Source organism: Naegleria fowleri (assembly GCF_008403515.1).
Source record: "Naegleria fowleri strain ATCC 30894 chromosome Unknown tig41, whole genome shotgun sequence".
NCBI classification, from domain to species: domain Eukaryota; phylum Heterolobosea; class Eutetramitea; order Acrasida; family Naegleriidae; genus Naegleria; species Naegleria fowleri.
Window position 1 is genome coordinate 160,234 of NW_025407973.1, and position 18,630 is coordinate 178,863.

The 18,630-nt window shown below is 35.6% G+C and overlaps 7 protein-coding genes across 7 annotated transcripts in view; 5 read left to right on the plus strand and 2 right to left on the minus strand.

Moving 5' to 3' along the window:
* Positions 1-1,322, plus strand: part of FDP41_004760 (uncharacterized protein) — a gene marked incomplete at both ends in the record, with an annotated part of 1,859 nt that extends 537 nt beyond the window's left edge. Inside the window, one exon of the mRNA XM_044708209.1 lies at positions 1-1,322. This exon is cut by the window's left edge and continues 470 nt beyond it. Coding sequence (XP_044560797.1) covers positions 1-1,322 — 1,322 coding nt within the window.
* An 851-nt stretch (positions 1,323-2,173) lies between these two features.
* On the plus strand, positions 2,174-3,301 carry FDP41_004761 (uncharacterized protein; the record flags this gene model as incomplete). The annotated part of the gene is made up of 3 exons (XM_044708210.1): positions 2,174-2,535; positions 2,643-2,661; positions 2,705-3,301. 3 exons carry the CDS (start codon positions 2,174-2,176, stop codon positions 3,299-3,301), a joined length of 978 nt encoding a protein of 325 aa, XP_044560798.1.
* Positions 3,302-3,443: 142 nt separating this feature from the next.
* On the plus strand, positions 3,444-3,827 carry FDP41_004762 (uncharacterized protein; the record flags this gene model as incomplete). The annotated part of the gene is made up of 1 exon (XM_044708211.1): positions 3,444-3,827. One exon carries the CDS (start codon positions 3,444-3,446, stop codon positions 3,825-3,827), a length of 384 nt encoding a protein of 127 aa, XP_044560799.1.
* A 650-nt stretch (positions 3,828-4,477) lies between these two features.
* On the minus strand, positions 4,478-6,028 carry FDP41_004763 (uncharacterized protein; the record flags this gene model as incomplete). The annotated part of the gene is made up of 4 exons (XM_044708212.1): positions 4,478-4,785; positions 4,869-4,968; positions 5,025-5,488; positions 5,623-6,028. The coding sequence occupies 4 exons, from the start codon at positions 6,026-6,028 to the stop codon at positions 4,478-4,480; spliced, it is 1,278 nt and encodes a 425-aa protein (XP_044560800.1).
* A 710-nt stretch (positions 6,029-6,738) lies between these two features.
* Positions 6,739-7,320, minus strand: FDP41_004764 (uncharacterized protein; the record flags this gene model as incomplete). The annotated part of the gene is made up of 1 exon (XM_044708213.1): positions 6,739-7,320. One exon carries the CDS (start codon positions 7,318-7,320, stop codon positions 6,739-6,741), a length of 582 nt encoding a protein of 193 aa, XP_044560801.1.
* A 594-nt stretch (positions 7,321-7,914) lies between these two features.
* Positions 7,915-9,546, plus strand: FDP41_004765 (uncharacterized protein; the record flags this gene model as incomplete). Its single annotated transcript, XM_044708214.1, has 3 exons — positions 7,915-8,013; positions 8,102-8,153; positions 8,279-9,546. The coding sequence occupies 3 exons, from the start codon at positions 7,915-7,917 to the stop codon at positions 9,544-9,546; spliced, it is 1,419 nt and encodes a 472-aa protein (XP_044560802.1).
* A 498-nt stretch (positions 9,547-10,044) lies between these two features.
* Positions 10,045-18,447, plus strand: FDP41_004766 (uncharacterized protein; the record flags this gene model as incomplete). Its single annotated transcript, XM_044708215.1, has 1 exon — positions 10,045-18,447. The coding sequence occupies one exon, from the start codon at positions 10,045-10,047 to the stop codon at positions 18,445-18,447; it is 8,403 nt and encodes a 2,800-aa protein (XP_044560803.1).
* Positions 18,448-18,630: the final 183 nt, after the last annotated feature.

The window sequence follows — 18,630 nt, forward strand, 5'->3', positions numbered from 1 at the left end:
TTAGCATTCGATTAAGCGAGTTTGAATATTTGGATAAGAAGAAATTTTTTGACTTTTTGAACATGCATATTGATATAAGTGAAGAAGAGAAAAGTGAGATGAATGAATTTAAGTTTCCAATTAGAATACGACAAGCGGCATATTGTTTGGAATTGATGATTTCACCTTTTCCAGAAGATAATGAGGGATATCGTTTTGCACCACTTTATTCATCTTTTATTACGGCCCAACAACTTTTGTTGCAACAACTCAACACCATTGTAACCAAACTAATTCATTCTTCATCAATCTCATCACCACAATTATACAAAGATTCTTTGATGTACTATATTCTCCATTACAGGTTCCATGATGTCTTAGGTTACTCTTTTTATGTATCAGATAACAATACTGCAGAGTCATTATTAACATCTGGCGTTGCATGCCCAGTTTTCTGCAATTCGGTGACAGAATTTAAAGCAATGGATCATTTAGGCTTTGAGTTTGCCGAAACTTTTTTAGAATTGTCTAACTTAAAACCTTCTCTATTTGACATGGTAAAACATATTGCAATCAAAACAGATTCAGCAAATAGAATGGAATATGCTATTTCATTGATGCTGTTAAATCGTAGCGGAATGAAATTGAGTACATTACTTTCTAACTTGAAAACCAACGAAAATATTGAAGACATAATTTTTACATGCGAAAGAGTATTGACATCAAATGGATACAAACAATATTGCAAAGAAAAAGGATGGGATGAATCAGATTGCACCGGGGAAGAATTGTATTTCAATTATGCAAAAGATTACCCTGAAAGAATTGTGAACATATTATTCAGACCCAGTAACGCGGCTCATGTGGATTGTTTATTAGCACTTGAAAGACCTTCTGAAGACGAATCTAATAAGCTTTCTCTTTTTATGTTGAAAGTCAGTATTAAGTGCTTGATTGGAAAGGATTTACATTTAGACGAAGGATATAAATCCACTCATCATAAGCTGTTTTATTTTGACAACTATAAGTCAGTATCACTAGAAAAGCTTAACAGAAATGAAGACATTATTGTATCAAAAGCCTTATCAGTACCGAAGTCATATGAATGGTGGTCAAAAAATTATACTGAATTTATGAAGATATTTAACCATTCGCTCTCAATTATTATACATCCTCACATTTCTCTCGAGCCAAAAAAATTCAACCCAAACTACGAAAATGCTGCCTTTTTATGTAGCAAAGAAGAAATTGAGAAATTATTAGGTTCAGGTTTTAAGGAGATACTTTTTTCCAAGTTTCTTCCAACACTTGAAACTATGGACAAAGAAAAAAAGCAAAAATGAACATGCTGTCTCTGAGATTTTTTGGATTTAATAATATTATGAAAAGTGAAAAAGCCAATTCTTCCATCCTTTGAACACCCTATTTCACAGCAACACCAATTCTGAGGTTGGCTGGAAATTTACCAAAGACAATACTTTCACATGTCAAGTCAGCTCTAGTCGTGCATACCCGTTCATATTCCATTTTGGGTGGCTGAGAAAGAGTTTGAAATTTATTTCGTTCTCAAAAAGCAGTTTTCAACCGGTTGAGTGTTCTTGAATTATTGTATGGATATTTTAGGCTCAAAATTACAAAAATTCAAATTGGAGATGAAGAAGTCAAACCAATTATATGATGATCAGATGATCATGATGATTCGCTGTTACATTTGTAATTAATTGACTCATCGAGGAGAATATAAAATCGTTGCGACAAGTACAACTCTTGCAACGTATTCAAGAATTGGAACAAGATCTTTTCAATTTGCAAAACCAGTACCTCTAATATTGCAGTCATAATCGTGACTCTTCCATTCCATTTAAGTAATATTGTTTAATACTTGCAATGCGCATCCTTGATGAGATTCAAATACACTTTCTACATTCATTTCATCTCCTTAACTTTCTATTAAGATTGTCGTACTTGGAAGTCAGATAAATCAAACCATCATGGATATTGCATGACTGCTTTCAATTAATGGATTTCGTAATCGCTTGAGAATGTGGATGTGATCTTCACAATGAGTTGTTGTTCAAAAAACTCTCTACTGTAGTTGGTTCAAAATCACCATCCGTGAACAGACCATTTTTGATCTATTTCTCTAACCTTGTCCAAAATAAAAGAGATTAATGCTTTAAAAAAACTTGAAAAAATGACAAGCATTAATTTTGAAGCGTTGTATCAAGAAGAGAGAAAGAAGGCATTCGCTCAGATCAAGAAGAGCAACAAGAAAAATTCCGAATCTTCCACCTCATCCAAGCCTTTGAGTGATGATGGTGATAGCAGTATATTCCGAAAGAGGATTAAAAAGATTGATTTATTAAACTATAAATTGGACATAGGAATTGATTCTATTTATTATATCGGAGAGTTTATTTCGATAGAGGAAGAAAAGGCATTAGTGGATGCCATTTATCGAGATGATGATGATGATGGGAAGAAGGAATTAAATTATGGAGAAAAGAAATTCTTGGGTTTCACTGAGCAAAAGAAGATTGAAAAATTTAGGAGGAGGTATGTAATGCGAGTGAGAAAATGATATTATTATTTACTGTCCTGGATGGTATTATTACTGATTCTAAAACCGATCATTTGGATTAAATTTTGTGTTTGTCCTTTAGTTCCTCACCCGAGTGGCATGTATTCAGAAAATTTACCAAAATATATTCATGATTTCAACAAGGTGCTCTATCAAAGTGGATTAGATATTGAACAATTTGTGCAACAAGATGAAGAACCATCATTAATGGAATCACAGGATAGTGTCCATCCAGTACTCTACAATCAAAGTCATCATCTGAAAGAAACAGCTCGATACAATCAAGTTCTTTTAAACGAATATCAATGTGGAAAAGGAATTCGACCTCACAAGGATGGTCCTCTCTATTTGGATGTTGCTCTCGTTTTATCACTTCAATCCACATGTCTTATTGATTTCTATGCAGAAAAACCAAAAACAGAATTCGAGGAAATTCCAGAAAATATTTCATGCAGTGTATTTCTTCAACCTCGATCTTTATTAATATTTTGTGGAAAGGCCTGTACAGATTATTTTCATGGCGTTCGAGATTCTGATAGAGATGAAATTGATGCTTCCAAATGTATGAACATGAGTCAAGCAAATGTTGAGCATGCACAACTCATTCCAAGAGGTCCAACTCGTCTCTCATTGACCATAAGAAAAGTCAGACATGTGGTGTCTGAAAAAGTATTCACCAGCCACGAAGCAGAAGAAATTGAGAGAAGAAGAAAGTGGTGGGAGCAAGCGATCGATAATTAATCCTTATTGAGCTCCCATCCTCACGTGGGGCCTTACATCAATTCATTGCAATCCGTTCCCATTGTAATAATCAAATCATGGGTTCAAGTTTCGCATGAGCGAGTGTAACCCTCCAAATGCACACTTTTAGACGATCGTTTGAATGTTTCCAAGTTCAGTCTCACCTTCCACAAAAAAAAATGTTTCAAAATCTCAAGCTCTTCACACTGGTTGCAGTGATCATGATGACCATGGTTGTGTTGTCCGAGAAGGAGCACTTCCACTTGTTTACACTGGTTATTACACACCTGACATCTCCAAAAACAACTGGAATTGGAATCCCATGGATTTTCAATATTACAATGCTTACAAGTCCTCACTCTCAATTCCAGTGAAAATGGTAGATCCAATTGTTAACAGAGGTCATATTTCAGGAAACACAAATTTGGTTACTAATTTTTATCCATTTGCTTCATTGAGTGTCACTGTTGAGGCAGCTGCTACGAACGGAACGTTTGTAATGTCTGGTTCTGCAATGTGGAGATAATGTTACTGGAGGTGGTGTGCTGTGAGTGGTGTGCTTGTGCAAAATTACATGTTTGGAGTCAACAATAGATGTTGAACTTATAATTGTGTGTGGGCAATGTAAGGCACCAATTTCAGTGAGCATGTCTGTGTGCTATGAACCACCTTCACCATTTTTGAAAATGAATAGACCGTGAATGAAAAACAAGTGATTTACTGTCATTTAATAAATTGCAGCAACAACAGGATAGCTGTTGCTGGGTTTGTCCTAAGGTGGCATCTCAGATGAGTGAATTCGAAAATAAATTTAAAAACACTTTTATTCAACAATTAAAAAATGTCTCGAAGGTTGACTGAAATGGACTTGTTGATGGAAAAATTAAAACAAATTGAGAAAGAATGTTCTGAAGGTCTTGAAGAAGCTGGTGAAGTGGCTACCGAACTGAAAGATCAACAAAATGATTCCGAAAGTGATCACACCGACACAGAAATTGGCTACTACGTTTATTCTGACAACAGCACAAATGAAGAATATAAACCTCTCCGAAATGACGACCAGGTGTGACCATTAAACATCTACAACAAATTTTGATGTAAACCGATAATAATAACAAAAATAATATTCATTTTCATCACGTTAGATACATATTGATCGACATGAAAAACAAATTTTTAATCATTTTCCAAGCTCGAAAAATTGAGAGATGGATCCGCCACCATCTTGTACAATTCCGAATGTCTCATATTATAGTAAATATCAGAATACGAATAATCTTGCATCCATTCAGGTCTATAAATTGCACATTCAAAGATGTCATTCCTATATCGATATCGAACGGAGAACAATCCAAGAGAGGGTGGTTTTTGATACGTGACACCATGAATTTTCTCTTCGATTGCTTCTTGAATGAGTGCTTTGCTTCCAAAACCATGTTTAATGAGCTTGTCTAATTTCCATCTCCATGATTGATGTGCCATTTCTTTTCAAAGTTATTAAGAGAACGTGTGATTAGTGTGGATCGTCATCAAAAAACATGGTTGCTTTGAATATTTTGACACTTACCAATCCACTCTTCCTTGTTGTAATTTTCTGAATGTTCCCCAACAATTCCATGACCAATTGCATGCAAATGTGCTCTTATTTGATGAGTCCTTCCAGTAATCTTTTTTAAACTCATCAATTAGCATGAAATTGAATTAACACAAAAAAATTACTTACAGGTTGACACAGCAAAATTGTTCGATTGTTTGTGTAATCCTTATGTAAAACTTGAAAGAGAGTTTCAGCATGTTTTGCATTGTTCCAATCCAGTGGTTTGTCTCCATCGTTGTAGTGAGCTCGAATAAATTCTTTTGATTCTTCAGAGTGAACGCATCGATGAACTCCATGCAGTGGATCCACAGCCATAATTGGAAAATTCACTTTAAAAACTTGATGTGTATCGTAGTTGCAAATTCCATTGACAAGTGCAAGATATTGTTTACCGACTTGATGGTTTCTTAACATGTGTGAAAATTCACCAGCGACACTTTTCTTTTTTCCTAAAAGTAAGACTCCAGAAGTGCGTCGATCCAATCGATGTAAAGGATATAAATCTTCTTCAGGTAACATGGAAGGATGATATCTTGAATATTCCTTTTTCAAAATATGAATTAAATTATTTTTCAAATATCGACTGGTTGCTTTAAATTATTATTTAGTTAAAATTATTATTATTAGCATTTAAATTCCAAATCAATGAATTGAACAAAAAAATGTGATTTCATGCATGAATCATTCCAAATTCTACTCATCCTCCTCCAAGAACTATACCTACCATGCACTGGAACATTTTCGGGTTTTGAAACTACCAATAAATCATCGTCTTCATGAATAATTTCCAATGAATCAAAATAAGTAATTGGTTTGTCTGTCCTAATTTCATCTGTTTGGAAAGTATCATCCCTCTTCATTACATGATACATATCCGTAACTTTTTGTCTATTTAATTTTAAAAATTCATTCTCGCAAAATCCAACAAAAACATCCTGAGGCATAACATATTCGGCACAAAATCCCTCAATGAATGGTTTTCCTAATAATCTTGATTTTGTTCGAGTATCAAATTTACGAAAAAAGGGAATGGCATGCCTCATCATGATCGTTCCGTGATTGGTGCTCTCGGTGGTGCAAATAAATTCCAAAGCACAAAACTTTCCTTTTAGGAATACATTTTGAAGCATTTTTGTGATGTTTTTTTTTGATTGAGTTGCATTTCACTACAAATTATTGGTGGTTCACTTGTCATGATCATCTTCTCGTCCTAAAAGTGTTTGTTGTTGTTGTTGAGACATTTTTGTTGCAGCTGAGATTCCAATAAATACTTTTTCAAAAAGTCAACACTACAAATTACGTCGGGAAAATGATGTTTGGCTCTCAGACCAATCAAAAGAATTCTCGGAGAAACGTGAAATAATACAAACAGTAGTTCGTAGTTCCAGTACTTGATTAAGATATCGAACAGTCGATGAGAGTTCTTCCATTAATTTCATCATCAGCCACTGAGTGTCTATCAATGAGTAATGAAACTTGTTTTTATAGGTCATTGATTTCCTGAATTTGAATTTTGGTAGAAGGTTGGGTTTTCTCAGTGGTGATACCCGTTGAGGAGTTTCGTCTGCAGCTGCTGGGTGTTGTTGTTGCTGTTCATTATTTTCAATTTGTTTCTTTCTCCACATGATCAATTTGTTGTGCCTTGTTCTTGACAACTTGGAAGTTCGAAACAACAAATTCTAATAGAATTGTTCCTTGAATTGAACAAGGCCATCCACAGAGTAACAGCCTTGCCTTATTAATGCTCGGTTGAAGACATTCCGTTTTGCTTAATCTGGGTGAGGAGAAGAATCGCTCAATTTGCTACAATTATTAAAGTTAGATTCAGTTTATTTCCAAATTAAATCATTGTCTTTGTGAATAAAGTGACAAATTGATCAAAGTTTAAGCTGTCTTTAGACTCTACTATGCTGAAGAGGTAGTCGATTTCAGCATCTGAAATGGTCATGGAAGCGCTTGGAGAAGTTACTGATGCATTAGAACCAAGATTTTGAAGCTTGATCACCATGTTTTTAAATTCCTGTTTCGTTATTGCTCCATCGTGGTCTTCATCGATTAAATTGAAGGCATCCTTCAAATCTTGTTCGGTATGAATACCGGCTACTTTCTTTGATCGTTTTGAGGTGAGAAACGAGAGAATTTTTCTCCCCTTCTCTTCCTCATCATTCTCTCCGACTAACTCTACGAACTGATCAAATGTTATCCCTGCACCTTGATCACTCTTTGATGAAGCATTCAGATCGTTAATGAGATCACTAATATCCTTCTTGGTTGTTTCTGTTTTTCCTAACTTTGAAAATACCTGAAGCAAGTCTTGTTCATCCAATAAACCATCCATATCGCTATCAAACATATCGAAAATATTTCGGTATGTTTCACGATGGTAATTCTCCTTCTTCAACATTGAGGGATTTACAGGCATGATGAGGTTGTTGTATGTTGCAACTCTTTAATAAAAACAGAGATGGTGTTTCCGATTCCTTATCAATTTAAGAACAAAACAAAATTGAGAATGATGTAAACAAAAGCAATTTCTTGCGGAAGGCCACGTTGCGATTTCACGTTATTAACAAGCTCTCTCCAACTTCCGATGACAACCCACAACCGAAGGCAACCAATTTTTTGTGAATTTCTCTTACTGGACTTTATCTCTCTCAGTTGACGTAAATAATTTACGACATGACTATTTTGGAGTTGAGAGATTTTGTGAGAGCGACGTGGATCGAGTGAAAGGCTCAAATAAGAGCTTCTCTGAAACTTCTCCGATCGACGATTCAGGTTTTTCAATTAAGATTTAAGGAGGCGCAACTCAATATTTGGATAACGCAAACCACTCTCGTGAAAAGGACCAATTTTCAACCTGCCCTTCAACAAAATATTGAGATTGTCTTTTTGCAAATCGGTTGAACCTTGGATTTATAAAGGAATACAAATTATAATCGATTATAAGGCCAGAAGTGAGGAAGTGATTTTGTTTCATTGAATTCTGCGCTTCAAATGTCCATCTCATAAAAAAATGTTTAATAGCGCTGGAGATTCTGATTCAAACATTTTGCTGGATGATGACCGAATAGATAGACATTCGGACTGTATTAAAACCGGAATTTTGATAAAGGTATGCCTGAATATTGTTTGTGTTATTATTTTAGAATTCATCGTGATGCTCCTGCCACTTGTCATTTGTTCCATCTCATAAATAACAGAGAGGTCAAAAGTATAAAAGTTTAAAGAAAAGATATTTCGTTTTATTACAAGGTATGTCAAATCATGGCGACGATGATAAACAACAATCAATCATCATCTTCACTCACCCACTTTCAAAATTAATTCCTCTCCAACGAAAACAACAACAACCACATAATACTCAAATTTTCACACAGACGGTTTTCTCTTCTATTACAAAGACAAAACAGATCTCGATCATCCGTTAGGCATCATTTATCTCAAAGCAAATGCCTTTCTTAACAAGAATGCCGAGATTTCAGAAACCGTTGGCTTCGGATTCACCATACGAGCTGGATCGAAACGATTCTTGTTAGCTGCAGAGTCGAGTGAAGAGAAAGCAAGTTGGTGTCGAGCCATTGACAAGGTCATTACATGTTGTGCCTCTCGAGAGAAAGCACTTGTTCAACAACAACAACAACAACAACAACAACAACAACAGAGGAAACGCACACAAGTGATCATGTCATCCTCCCCGACGACGGCAATGAATCATAATGATGTGAACAAATCATCACCTTCATCGTCATTACCGCAACAGCCTCTTTCTCCGACTTTATCATCCTCGAGTGGAGTGGTGGTTCACATCATCACGAATGAAGGTTCTTCCACCTCGTCGATGGAGAATAATAATGGGAATTTCCATTCTGCTGTTACTTCTTCTTCGAACATGACAGCACCACCGACAACGACGACGAGTGGAACCTACACTGGTGGCACCACTAATCTGAATGGATACGAGAGGGAAAAATTTGAAAAATTACAACGACAAAAGGATGAAGCTTTAAATATTTTGCAACAAATTGATGTGACATTTGTGAAATTATTATCCACTACAAACCTTTTGAAAAAGGAAATTCAACAAGGCTTGGAAAAATTTAAGACACAACCTTCCTCCTCCTCTTCATCAACAACAACAGAGGAAGCTCAGCAAATTGAAAATCCTGATCCAAAAAAGAAAAACATCAACAACCTTCAAAAACCTCATCAAACCTCTTCAAGTGAAGAAGACAGTGACACAGGATTTGACACAAGTGATTCTGAAGAGACAGACACTTCCACTGTTCGTACCTCGTTTGATCCTACTGTTATTCTTGCTCCATCTACAGTCTCCGATTTGATGAATCCTGTAGAGCGATTGAAAGGTCTCAAAATGACCATGGACAAAGTTTCCAATGAATTATCTTCACTGTTTGAAAAGCTTCAATTCAAAAACTCATCGATGGATGAAACAACCAAACATCTTACAGAAACCGTTGATGAACTTGAACAGGAAAATCAAGAATTGAAACAACGAATTCAAGATTTAGAAACAGAGAATGCTGAACTCACCCACCACAAACGACTTCTCATTAAGGAAGTGAAAAAGTACAGAAATGAAGCAGCAGCAGCTTCAAGTTCTCCCTCTCCTCCTCAACAACAATAATCACAACAGCCACAACCTCCATAACAGGAACCTCAAGAATAACTTCTCAAATTGATGATATATCATTCAATGAATTACATCACTCTTTCGATGTGGCAAGTTAAGAGATTTCCTCGACATGTACCTTACGTTTTGAAAAAACCCAATTTTGACCTCCTCATTTGTAATTCTCTCCGCTCACTCCCATTCTTCTTTGTAATGTTTTCAATATCATAATACTGTATTTTCATACAATTTATTATTATTATTATTTACGCATATAATACCGGATATAATACACATCGCCATATTTGTGTTCAAAGAAGCCTCAACGCCGTTACAAACTTCAAAAAAAACCGTAGGCAGCCTTACCTCGTTTTTGTGCCTCGACACTCTACCCTATTTGTATCATCATTCAGGCTCTAGTAACACAAAAAGTACTTCATCATCCTTTCAACATAAACAAGGCTAAAACGGAATTTTGATCATTCAACTCTTCTTCAGATCAAATTCATTAAGATGTTTGGAGAGCAGGAAAGTACCCAACAACAATCACAACAACAGAGAAGAGACTCTTCGCCTTCCAGAGAAGCCATCATGATGAAGAGATTGGAACATTATAAAAAGTACAAAAAACAGACCTCTGGATCGGATTCATATGATACAACATCTGCTGATGATCTGGAAGGCTTTGAAGAGGAATTGGTGAAGGCTCTCTCGCCGGTGGTGGTGAGTAGTAGTGCAATTACACCAACACTCAAAAAGAGAGGCATGGTAAGAAGAGATTCACCGCCCCCATCTCATCCTTCATTGGACATGACAGGAAGAGCATCACCAACAGCAATGGTAGATTCCATAGGTTCTCCTAGTGTAATGAGCCCTTCGAGTCAAACTCAGAAGCGAGTGATGAGATCTAACAAGAGTAGTAGAGATTCCTCTCCCTCTCTAAAATTGCTAAAGCAAACGTATGATAATAACAAACAAAAACAAGACGAGGAAATGCAAGGTATATTAGAGAAATTGAAACAGGAGTCAGAGGAGAGGCATTTGCAGCTTATTAATCAGAAGGAGATGGAAAAAGCTGAGATTGAACAACGAATCATGAAAAAAGCTGAGGAAATCATTGCCAAACATAAGGAACAATCTCAAAGAGCTCAAGAAGAAGTGTACAAAAAAGCTGAAGAGCTCATGAACAAATACAGAGACATGGCAGCCGCTGCAGGAAAGGAGGTTGAAAAGTTGAAAGACGAGTTGGTGGCATTAAAACTTGAAAAAGATCGAGAAAGCAATGAGAAAATTGATGCTCTTCGAAAGCAACTTGCAGACGACTACCAATCAAAAATCTTGATGTACCAAGCCCAAGTGGAGGAATTGCAAAAGAAATTATACCAACAACGACTTGAAATGAGCAAGACAACGGATGAACGAGTTGAAATGTATAGAAAAAAATCTGAAGAGACTGAGGCCAAGCTTGTCCAAGAAATGTCTCGATTTCATGCTATGGAGATGCAACTGAGAAGCGAGATTGACTCTCTAAACAAGTCTTTACCTCTAATGGCTCAACAGAAAGCTGATGAACTACTACGAGAATATAATCTAAATATCAAGAAGAAAGATTTCGTTTTACGTCAAGAACAAGAGAATCTTCTTAATGAGAAAGAAAAGGAATTACGTCATGAATACGAGCAGTTGAAAAAAGATCTTGAGCAAAGTAAACTTGAGTTTGAAGAGAGAAATAACCTTGAAACAAAAAGAATTAGAGAAAAATTAGAAAATGACAAACGAGTTTTTGAAGAAACCCTAATGGTTAGGTATGAAAAGATGAGAAGTCAACTCGAGACAGACTTTGAGATTAAGAAAGAGGAACTTAGACAAAAAGAAAGAATGTTACGCGAAGAGTTAGATAGAACTAGGCTAGATCTTACTCAAAAAGTTATCGAGGAAAAGAAAGAATTCGAGAAGGACATTTTCATGAAAACTAAAGCTATGATATCTGAGTTTGAGAAACAACTCGAGAGAAAAGGAGAGGAGATCGCTGATGATCAAAAGAAGCAAATATCAAACCTTTCCAGGGATGCTTTAGACAAGCTGAGACTCGAAAAGGAAGAGAGATCCAAATTTGAGCGACAGGCTGTGGAAAAAGCTATGAACATCGTTAAAGAATTCGAAGAAAAGATGAAGCTAGAAGCAGAGAGAACAAGTTTGGAGAAAATTAAAGATTTAGAAGAACAAACTCGAAGAGAAAGAGAGCGTAATGAAGAAGAGACGCGAAAAAGAAGAGAATTTGAGCAAGAAGTAAAGAACAAATTTGAAAAGTATAAAGAAGATTACAAGAGAGCTCTCGACAAAGAGTTTGAAGATAAAAAGAGAGAAATGATTTTAGAATATAAGAGAAAGGAGGACGAGCTTGAAAAGTTGAAACTTGAGCAAAAAGAAAAACTTCATAACGAAGAAAGAGAACTGCTTAAAAAAGTTGATGCGATCAAGCATGAGAAGATACAGGAATCTATTAATCACATTGAACAATTACGAGCAGAGCTGTATGCACAGTGGGAAAAAATTGCAAAAGAAGAAGGAAAACGAGTTTTAGAGGAAAAAGACAAGCACCAACGTGAAATAGAAGATATGAGATTAAGATATGAAGAAACTGTAAATCAAGCCAAATTAGCAGCCAAACGAGAGATTGCCGAAATGAAGAAAGCCCAGCAAGAGTTGGAGGCTAAACTTAAAAACGATTACGAAGAGAAAGTACAAAAGCTTAGTGATGAAAAGAGATCTCTCGAAAAAGAGCTTCAAAATAAGCTGATAGATAAAAAGAATGAAATTGAACAACAATATAACAAAAAACTGGAGGAGGTTAAAAAGGGAATCGAAAGTAGTTTGGAAAAGAAGGAAAGTGACCTTAAACAAATGAAGGAAGAAATTGAGTTTGACAAATTGAGCTTTGAACGAAAAATAAGGGAGGATTATGAGAATAGAATACGAGATATTACTCTTCAATTTGAAAAGAGACAGAAAGAGTATCAAGATGCCGAAATTGAATTGCGACGAAAGCATGAGCAAGAAAAGCATGAACTTCAAAAGTTGCTTGAAGAAGACAAAATGAGGTATCAAGAAAGAGTGAGACAAGAAGCTGATAAGATCATAAAAGAAAAAGAAAAACAGCTCAGAGAGGAGAAGGAAAAAATTCTCAATCAAGCAGAAGAGCGAGTTCAACAAATTCGAAAAGAAACTCAACATGATTTGTTGTGCCAAGATTCAAAGATAGGTGAATTTGAAACATCCATTAGAGAAAACTATCAAAAGCTGTTCAGGGAGAAAGAACAATATTACCTACAACAATTAGACTCTCTAAAGCAAACCCTTAAAAATCAAAGAGAAGAATATGAAAACAAGCTTCACGAATCGGAGTTGCTTCTTAGAAAAGAGAAAGACGAGTTAGAAAAGATGATGGCTGATAAGTATAATAGACTTATCGAGAAGGCCAATGAGGACTTTAAACGCGAATCCCAAAAGAGGATGCAACAAGAAGTTGATTTCGAGAGTGGAAAGCTTCAACACGAAATCAAATTGAAAAAACAATTAGAGGAGGAACGAGCTAAATTGGAACAACGAATTCAAGAGAAATTCGTTTTGGCTGCAGAGGAAACAGAGAAACATTACAATGATATCATTAGAAATCTTAAGGAGAGAATTGAAGAAGAGAAAAGGGTAATTGAATCAATGGGGAAAAGGGAAAAGGAATTACAGAAATCACATGAAGAGAAATATTTAGAGTTGCAAAGACAGGGGGAACTTGCTAAAATGCAATTTGAGGAAGAGTCCAAACAACGATATACCCAATTACTGCATGAATACACTATCAAAGTAAGGCAAGAGTTACTAGAAAAAGAAAAGAAAGAACGGGAATCTAGGCAAAAAGAAGTGCAGGAATTGAATGAAAAAGTTACCAGAATGGAAGAAGAGAAAAGAAAGTTCGAACAAGAGGCAAGAGATCGAGCAATGGAGATGGTAAAGAAAGTGGAAGGTGATTCGAAGAAAGAGAAACAAAAACTTGAAACATATTACAACGATATAATCAAAAAGATCCAAGAAGAAAAGATTGCTTACAAGCAAGAAGTTGATGAACAGATTAGACAAAAAGAGAATGAAATTAGAAACAATTATGACACATTACGTATCAAATTAGAAAAAGCAACCGATGCTAGAGTTCAAGAAGTACAAGAGACTCTCGAAAAAGAACGAAATCGGTTGTTAAAAGAGGCTAATGATCGACTTGTAAAGGAAAAAGAGGATAGACTGGCGTTTGAAAGGCGTTTAAGGGAAGAAATGGAGAAAGAGTTGCAACAACGAGTACAATTAGCCAACAATTCTCTAAAATCGCAATCTGAAGACCTAGACAAGCGAATGATGGAACTCGAAACCACCGAACGAAACAGAATCAGAATGTACGAAGAAAAGCAAAAAGCCTTTGAAGAAGAAATTCGTGCCAAGTACAGCCTAATATTAAGCAATTACGAACAAGATCATCTAAGGAGTGTGGAGTTGTTGAAGAAAGAAATTGAGGAAGAGCGTGAAGCTTTGGCAAAGAAAAATCAGGAACTTCAAAAGCAATTTGAAATCAATTCTATTGCATATGAAAAGTCAATTCGAGAAAATTATGATAAACTCAAACAAGAGCTAGAACAACGCTACAAAGAGCTATTAAAGAATAAGGATGTACAATATCAAACAGAAATTGAAGATTTACGAAAGATGAAATCAAAAGAATTAGATGTACTGGAGAGAGAAAAACTTGAGTACGAAGCAAGGTTGAGAGAAAAGTTTGCACTACTCGAGAGAGAACTTGAAGGAAAATATATGAGCGTAATAGAGGAAGCAGAATCCAGATACATGAAGGAAAAACAAAAGTTGGAATCTCAAGTTGATCAATTACGCACTGATTTGAAAATGATGGATTCACAACGGCTTGAATATGAGCAACAAACAAGAAGAAAGTATGAAGAGATCTTAGAAAAAGAGAGAAACGAAATATTAAAAGACAAGGCAGTTATGGAGAAACAGTTCAAGAAGGAAATTGAAACTCACATAGAAACATTTAACGAAAAGCTGAGACTACTTGAGAAATCAAAATTAGATCATGAAGAATCCATTCGTTCTAAGTACATGAGAATGGCTGACGAAAAAGAAAACCAACTACGCTCAGAATATGATAATCAAAGGTTGTTGGATCAAAAGAAATGGTCAGAGAAGCAAGAAGAATGGATTCAAAAAGAAAGAGATCTTGAAAGCAAGATGATGCAATATGAAGATCAAATAAGAAACAAATATGAACTACTAATAACAGATCATGTTAATAAGACTCAAGCCGAAATGAGAAAGCTCAAGAATCAGCTGGATGAAGAAAAATCACTTATTTTGCAACAAACAGCTGAAAAGGAGAGAGATCTCAATGCAAGATATCAAAAATATGAGAGAGAATGCAAATCTAACTTTGAAAAAGAAAAAAGAGAACTCTGGTTGCATTACGACAACATTATTAAGGAACTAAAGGAGTCTGTCGAAAAAGAAAGAGCAGATCTACAGAAAACCGCCCTTGAAAAGGAGGCAGAGCTTGAATCCAAACTAATTGCCCACGAGGATAACATTAGAAAACAATACGAAGAAAGATATATAGAGTTAGAAAAGGTTTTGCTCCATTCTATGTCTTTGAGACAAAAACATCTTGAAGAGGAGTGGAATTTAAGGTTCCAGAAAGAACAAGAAAGGATGAATCTTAACGATTTTGCCAGAATTGAGTTTGAAGATAAAACTCGTGAATTCTTCCAAAATCTTTTTGATAGCAAGCAAGCTGCATTGGAGCTACAGATGAATAATGAGAAAGAAAAACTTGAAAAAGAAAGAGAAATGCTTAACCAAGCGATTGCAGATCGAATTCAAGAATTAAGGCAAGAAAAGATGGCTTACGAGGCTGAAATTAGAGAGAAGTACAACAACCTTGTTCAAAAGGTTCAAGATGACGTTTCTATCATGCTCAAAGAGAGAATTGAGGCAGAAAAAATTGAATGGCAAAACAGAGAACAAACATTTGTTGAGAGAGAAGCAGAAGTACACAGACATAGAATGAAATCAGAAGAGGAAATGAGACAAAAGCTCGAGCAGTTACTTGACTTGGAAAAACAAAAATCCCAAGAGCTTATGGAGGCCTTTGAGAAAAAGATGAACGAAGAACGATTCGCAGAAAAGCTCGAGCTATCAGAAAAAGAGAAACAACTGGAGCAACATAAGATTAACTATGAACAAGTGGTCAGAGAAAAGTACAACATAATTCTGGAGAAGGCTCAACATGACTACAAGAATATGATTTTAGAAGCTACTGATAACTTTAACTCGGAGCATGACAAACTTATTTCCGAGTTTATGAAGAGGAAGGAAGAACAAGATGCACAATTACTGTTGCTACAGGAGCAGTATAGAAAGGAAAACGAAGACCAAATTGTAAAATTCCAAGCTATGCACCTTGAAGCCCTTAACCAAAAAGAAGAACAATTTAGAAATGAGCTTCAAATTGTGAATCAAGCAATTAGAGAGAACATCCTTGCCGCAGATCTCTCCAGAATTGAATATGAAGAGTATATGAAGGAAAGATTCGAACTGTCACTGAAGGAAGAGCTACAGCGCATCAAGTTGATGGAAGACTCTATAAAGGAACGAATGAGGCTTGACTTGGAGGATCGAGACAGGCTTCGCTTTGAAGAGAAGAAAGCTCTTGATTCTGAAAAAGAACTTTTTGAGCAAAGAACAAAGATTAAATACGATAAACTACTTGAAGAGCAAGAAAAGAGACATATGGAACGACTTTCTCAGATGCAAGCACTAGTAGAAGAAGAAAGGGATAATTTAGACAAAAGAGAATTGGAAAGAAAACAACATCTAAGAGATCAAATGACAGAATTTGAGGATAAAACTAGAAAGCTCTATGAGGATAAGATGAAGAAACTTGTTGAAGATTACGAAAACAAACTCCGACAAAAAGATAAAGACCTTTCAGCAGAGAAGGACAAGCTGGATGATCATATCAGAGAACACGAGTCTCGCATTACCCAACTAGGAAACGAAATTGAGGAGCAAATGAAACAAAAGTATGCCAAACTTCTTGAACAAACGGAACAAAATATTAGGAGAGAATATTCCATCACTGAAATGCAACTTAGATCAGATCTCAACACAAAGTTTGACGATTTAATAAGGGAAGCCGAAATGAACTCTAGAATTGAACGCCAAAAGTACGAAGAAGAGCTTCAGGTTAGATTTGAATCTAGACTAAATAGCATTGATGAAAGATGGAAGAATGAGATTAACATTCTCAAGAAGATGCACGAAGAAGAAATTATTAAGATTCATAATGAGTGTAGAGAACAAAGACTGGAGGAGCAGAAACAAAGAAGTCAGTACGAACTGTCTGTGAGAGATCAATATCAGAAGAAACAAAAAGAATATTACGATGAACAGCAACTCTTAATTGACTCTATTAGACAAAGCGAGGCTGATATGCGAAATCAGTTACAACAACGTTTGGAAATGGAAATTGAAAAGGTGAAAGACTCTATTCATACAGAAAAAATTGAAATTGAAAAGAGTTACGACAGAAAAGTAGATGCCATAAAGAAATCGTTTGAATTGGAGGTTTCTGAAATTAAGAAGCAATATCAAGAAAAGACATCCAACATTGAACTATCAAAACTGGAATATGAGCAGAAAGTCAAGACAAAATACGACAAACTAATTATTGAAATGCAAGCAACTCTAGATAAGAAGCTCGAAGAAAGAAATAAGGAAATTGAAGAAATTAAGAAGCAAATTCAGCAAGACAGGATTGCCTATGAACTTGCCGTTAGAGAGAAATACAATGAAGCTCTTAAGGAAAAGGAAAAACAAATGGAAGATCTCTTAAAAGAAAGAGAAAAGTTACTCTTGGAAGATGATCAGCGAAGGAACCTATCCTCTCTAGAAAAAGAGAGACGACTCGAACAAATGAGAATTGAAAAAGAAGAGGAAATTAGAACGAGATTTGAAAAGCAAACAGAAGAAATCAGAGATCACTGCAAGCATCAAATCGAAGAAACTATCAAACAACTCGAAGTGGAACGAGCCAAAAAAGAAGATACAGAGAAAGAAATTGTAAAGTTGCAACAACTGCTGTCCAATATGCAACACAGCATGGATCTATGGAAATTAGAATATCACAAAACTACTACTAACAAATTCAAAAAGCTCATGACGGAGGTTGAGTTAAAGGCAAAGAGAGAAATGGAAGAATTTGCAAGACAACAATTAGAGGATCAAGAAAGATTATTAGCTCAGGAACTCAGACAGAAAGAAGAAGAACTTCGTAAACATAAACAAAAAGAAGAAGAGCTTCAATTGATAGCTATTGAACATCAACAACACAAGATGCTAGAAGAACAAAAAGAAAAAGAAATCTTGAAGGGTAAAGAGAAGCTTGAAAAGTACAGACAACGCTTATCAGAATTATGGACCGCATTAGAAACTGATCCAAGCAACAGGATTAACTTTTTATGGGAAGTTGAATCCAAAGCATCGTTCTCTCAAGAAGTATTGGATGCTTTTAAGAAGGAAATTAGCAAACTCACCGATCAATTACCTCTCATGGAAACAATTACAAGACGAGAATTTGTGAAACAGAGAATCAAGGAGACCATGAAAGCGCGAGACTCTCGATCTCATCAAGACCCCAATCGAACGATGAAGGAAGAAAAACAACGACAAGAGCTTGAAAAAGAGCTCAAGAGGATCAATGAAGTTCTCTTGCAAACACTCTCAGAGTATGAACGAAAGTACAATGTTGAGTTTACTTATAAGGGACGAAATTACTTGGAGCTCATGCAGAAGGAGCAGTAGCATATGAATCATCACCCTCAATATGACTGAAACAATTCGAGGAATTATTGCCAGGAGTTTGCAACTCCACCACATTGTAACAATAGAAGATAAATCATCCAATTTTTATTTCCTTTTGATGATTTTCCATTTCAATAGTATTGCCACTTTTGGAAGATAGCTTTCCAAGTTTAAAATGCTTTT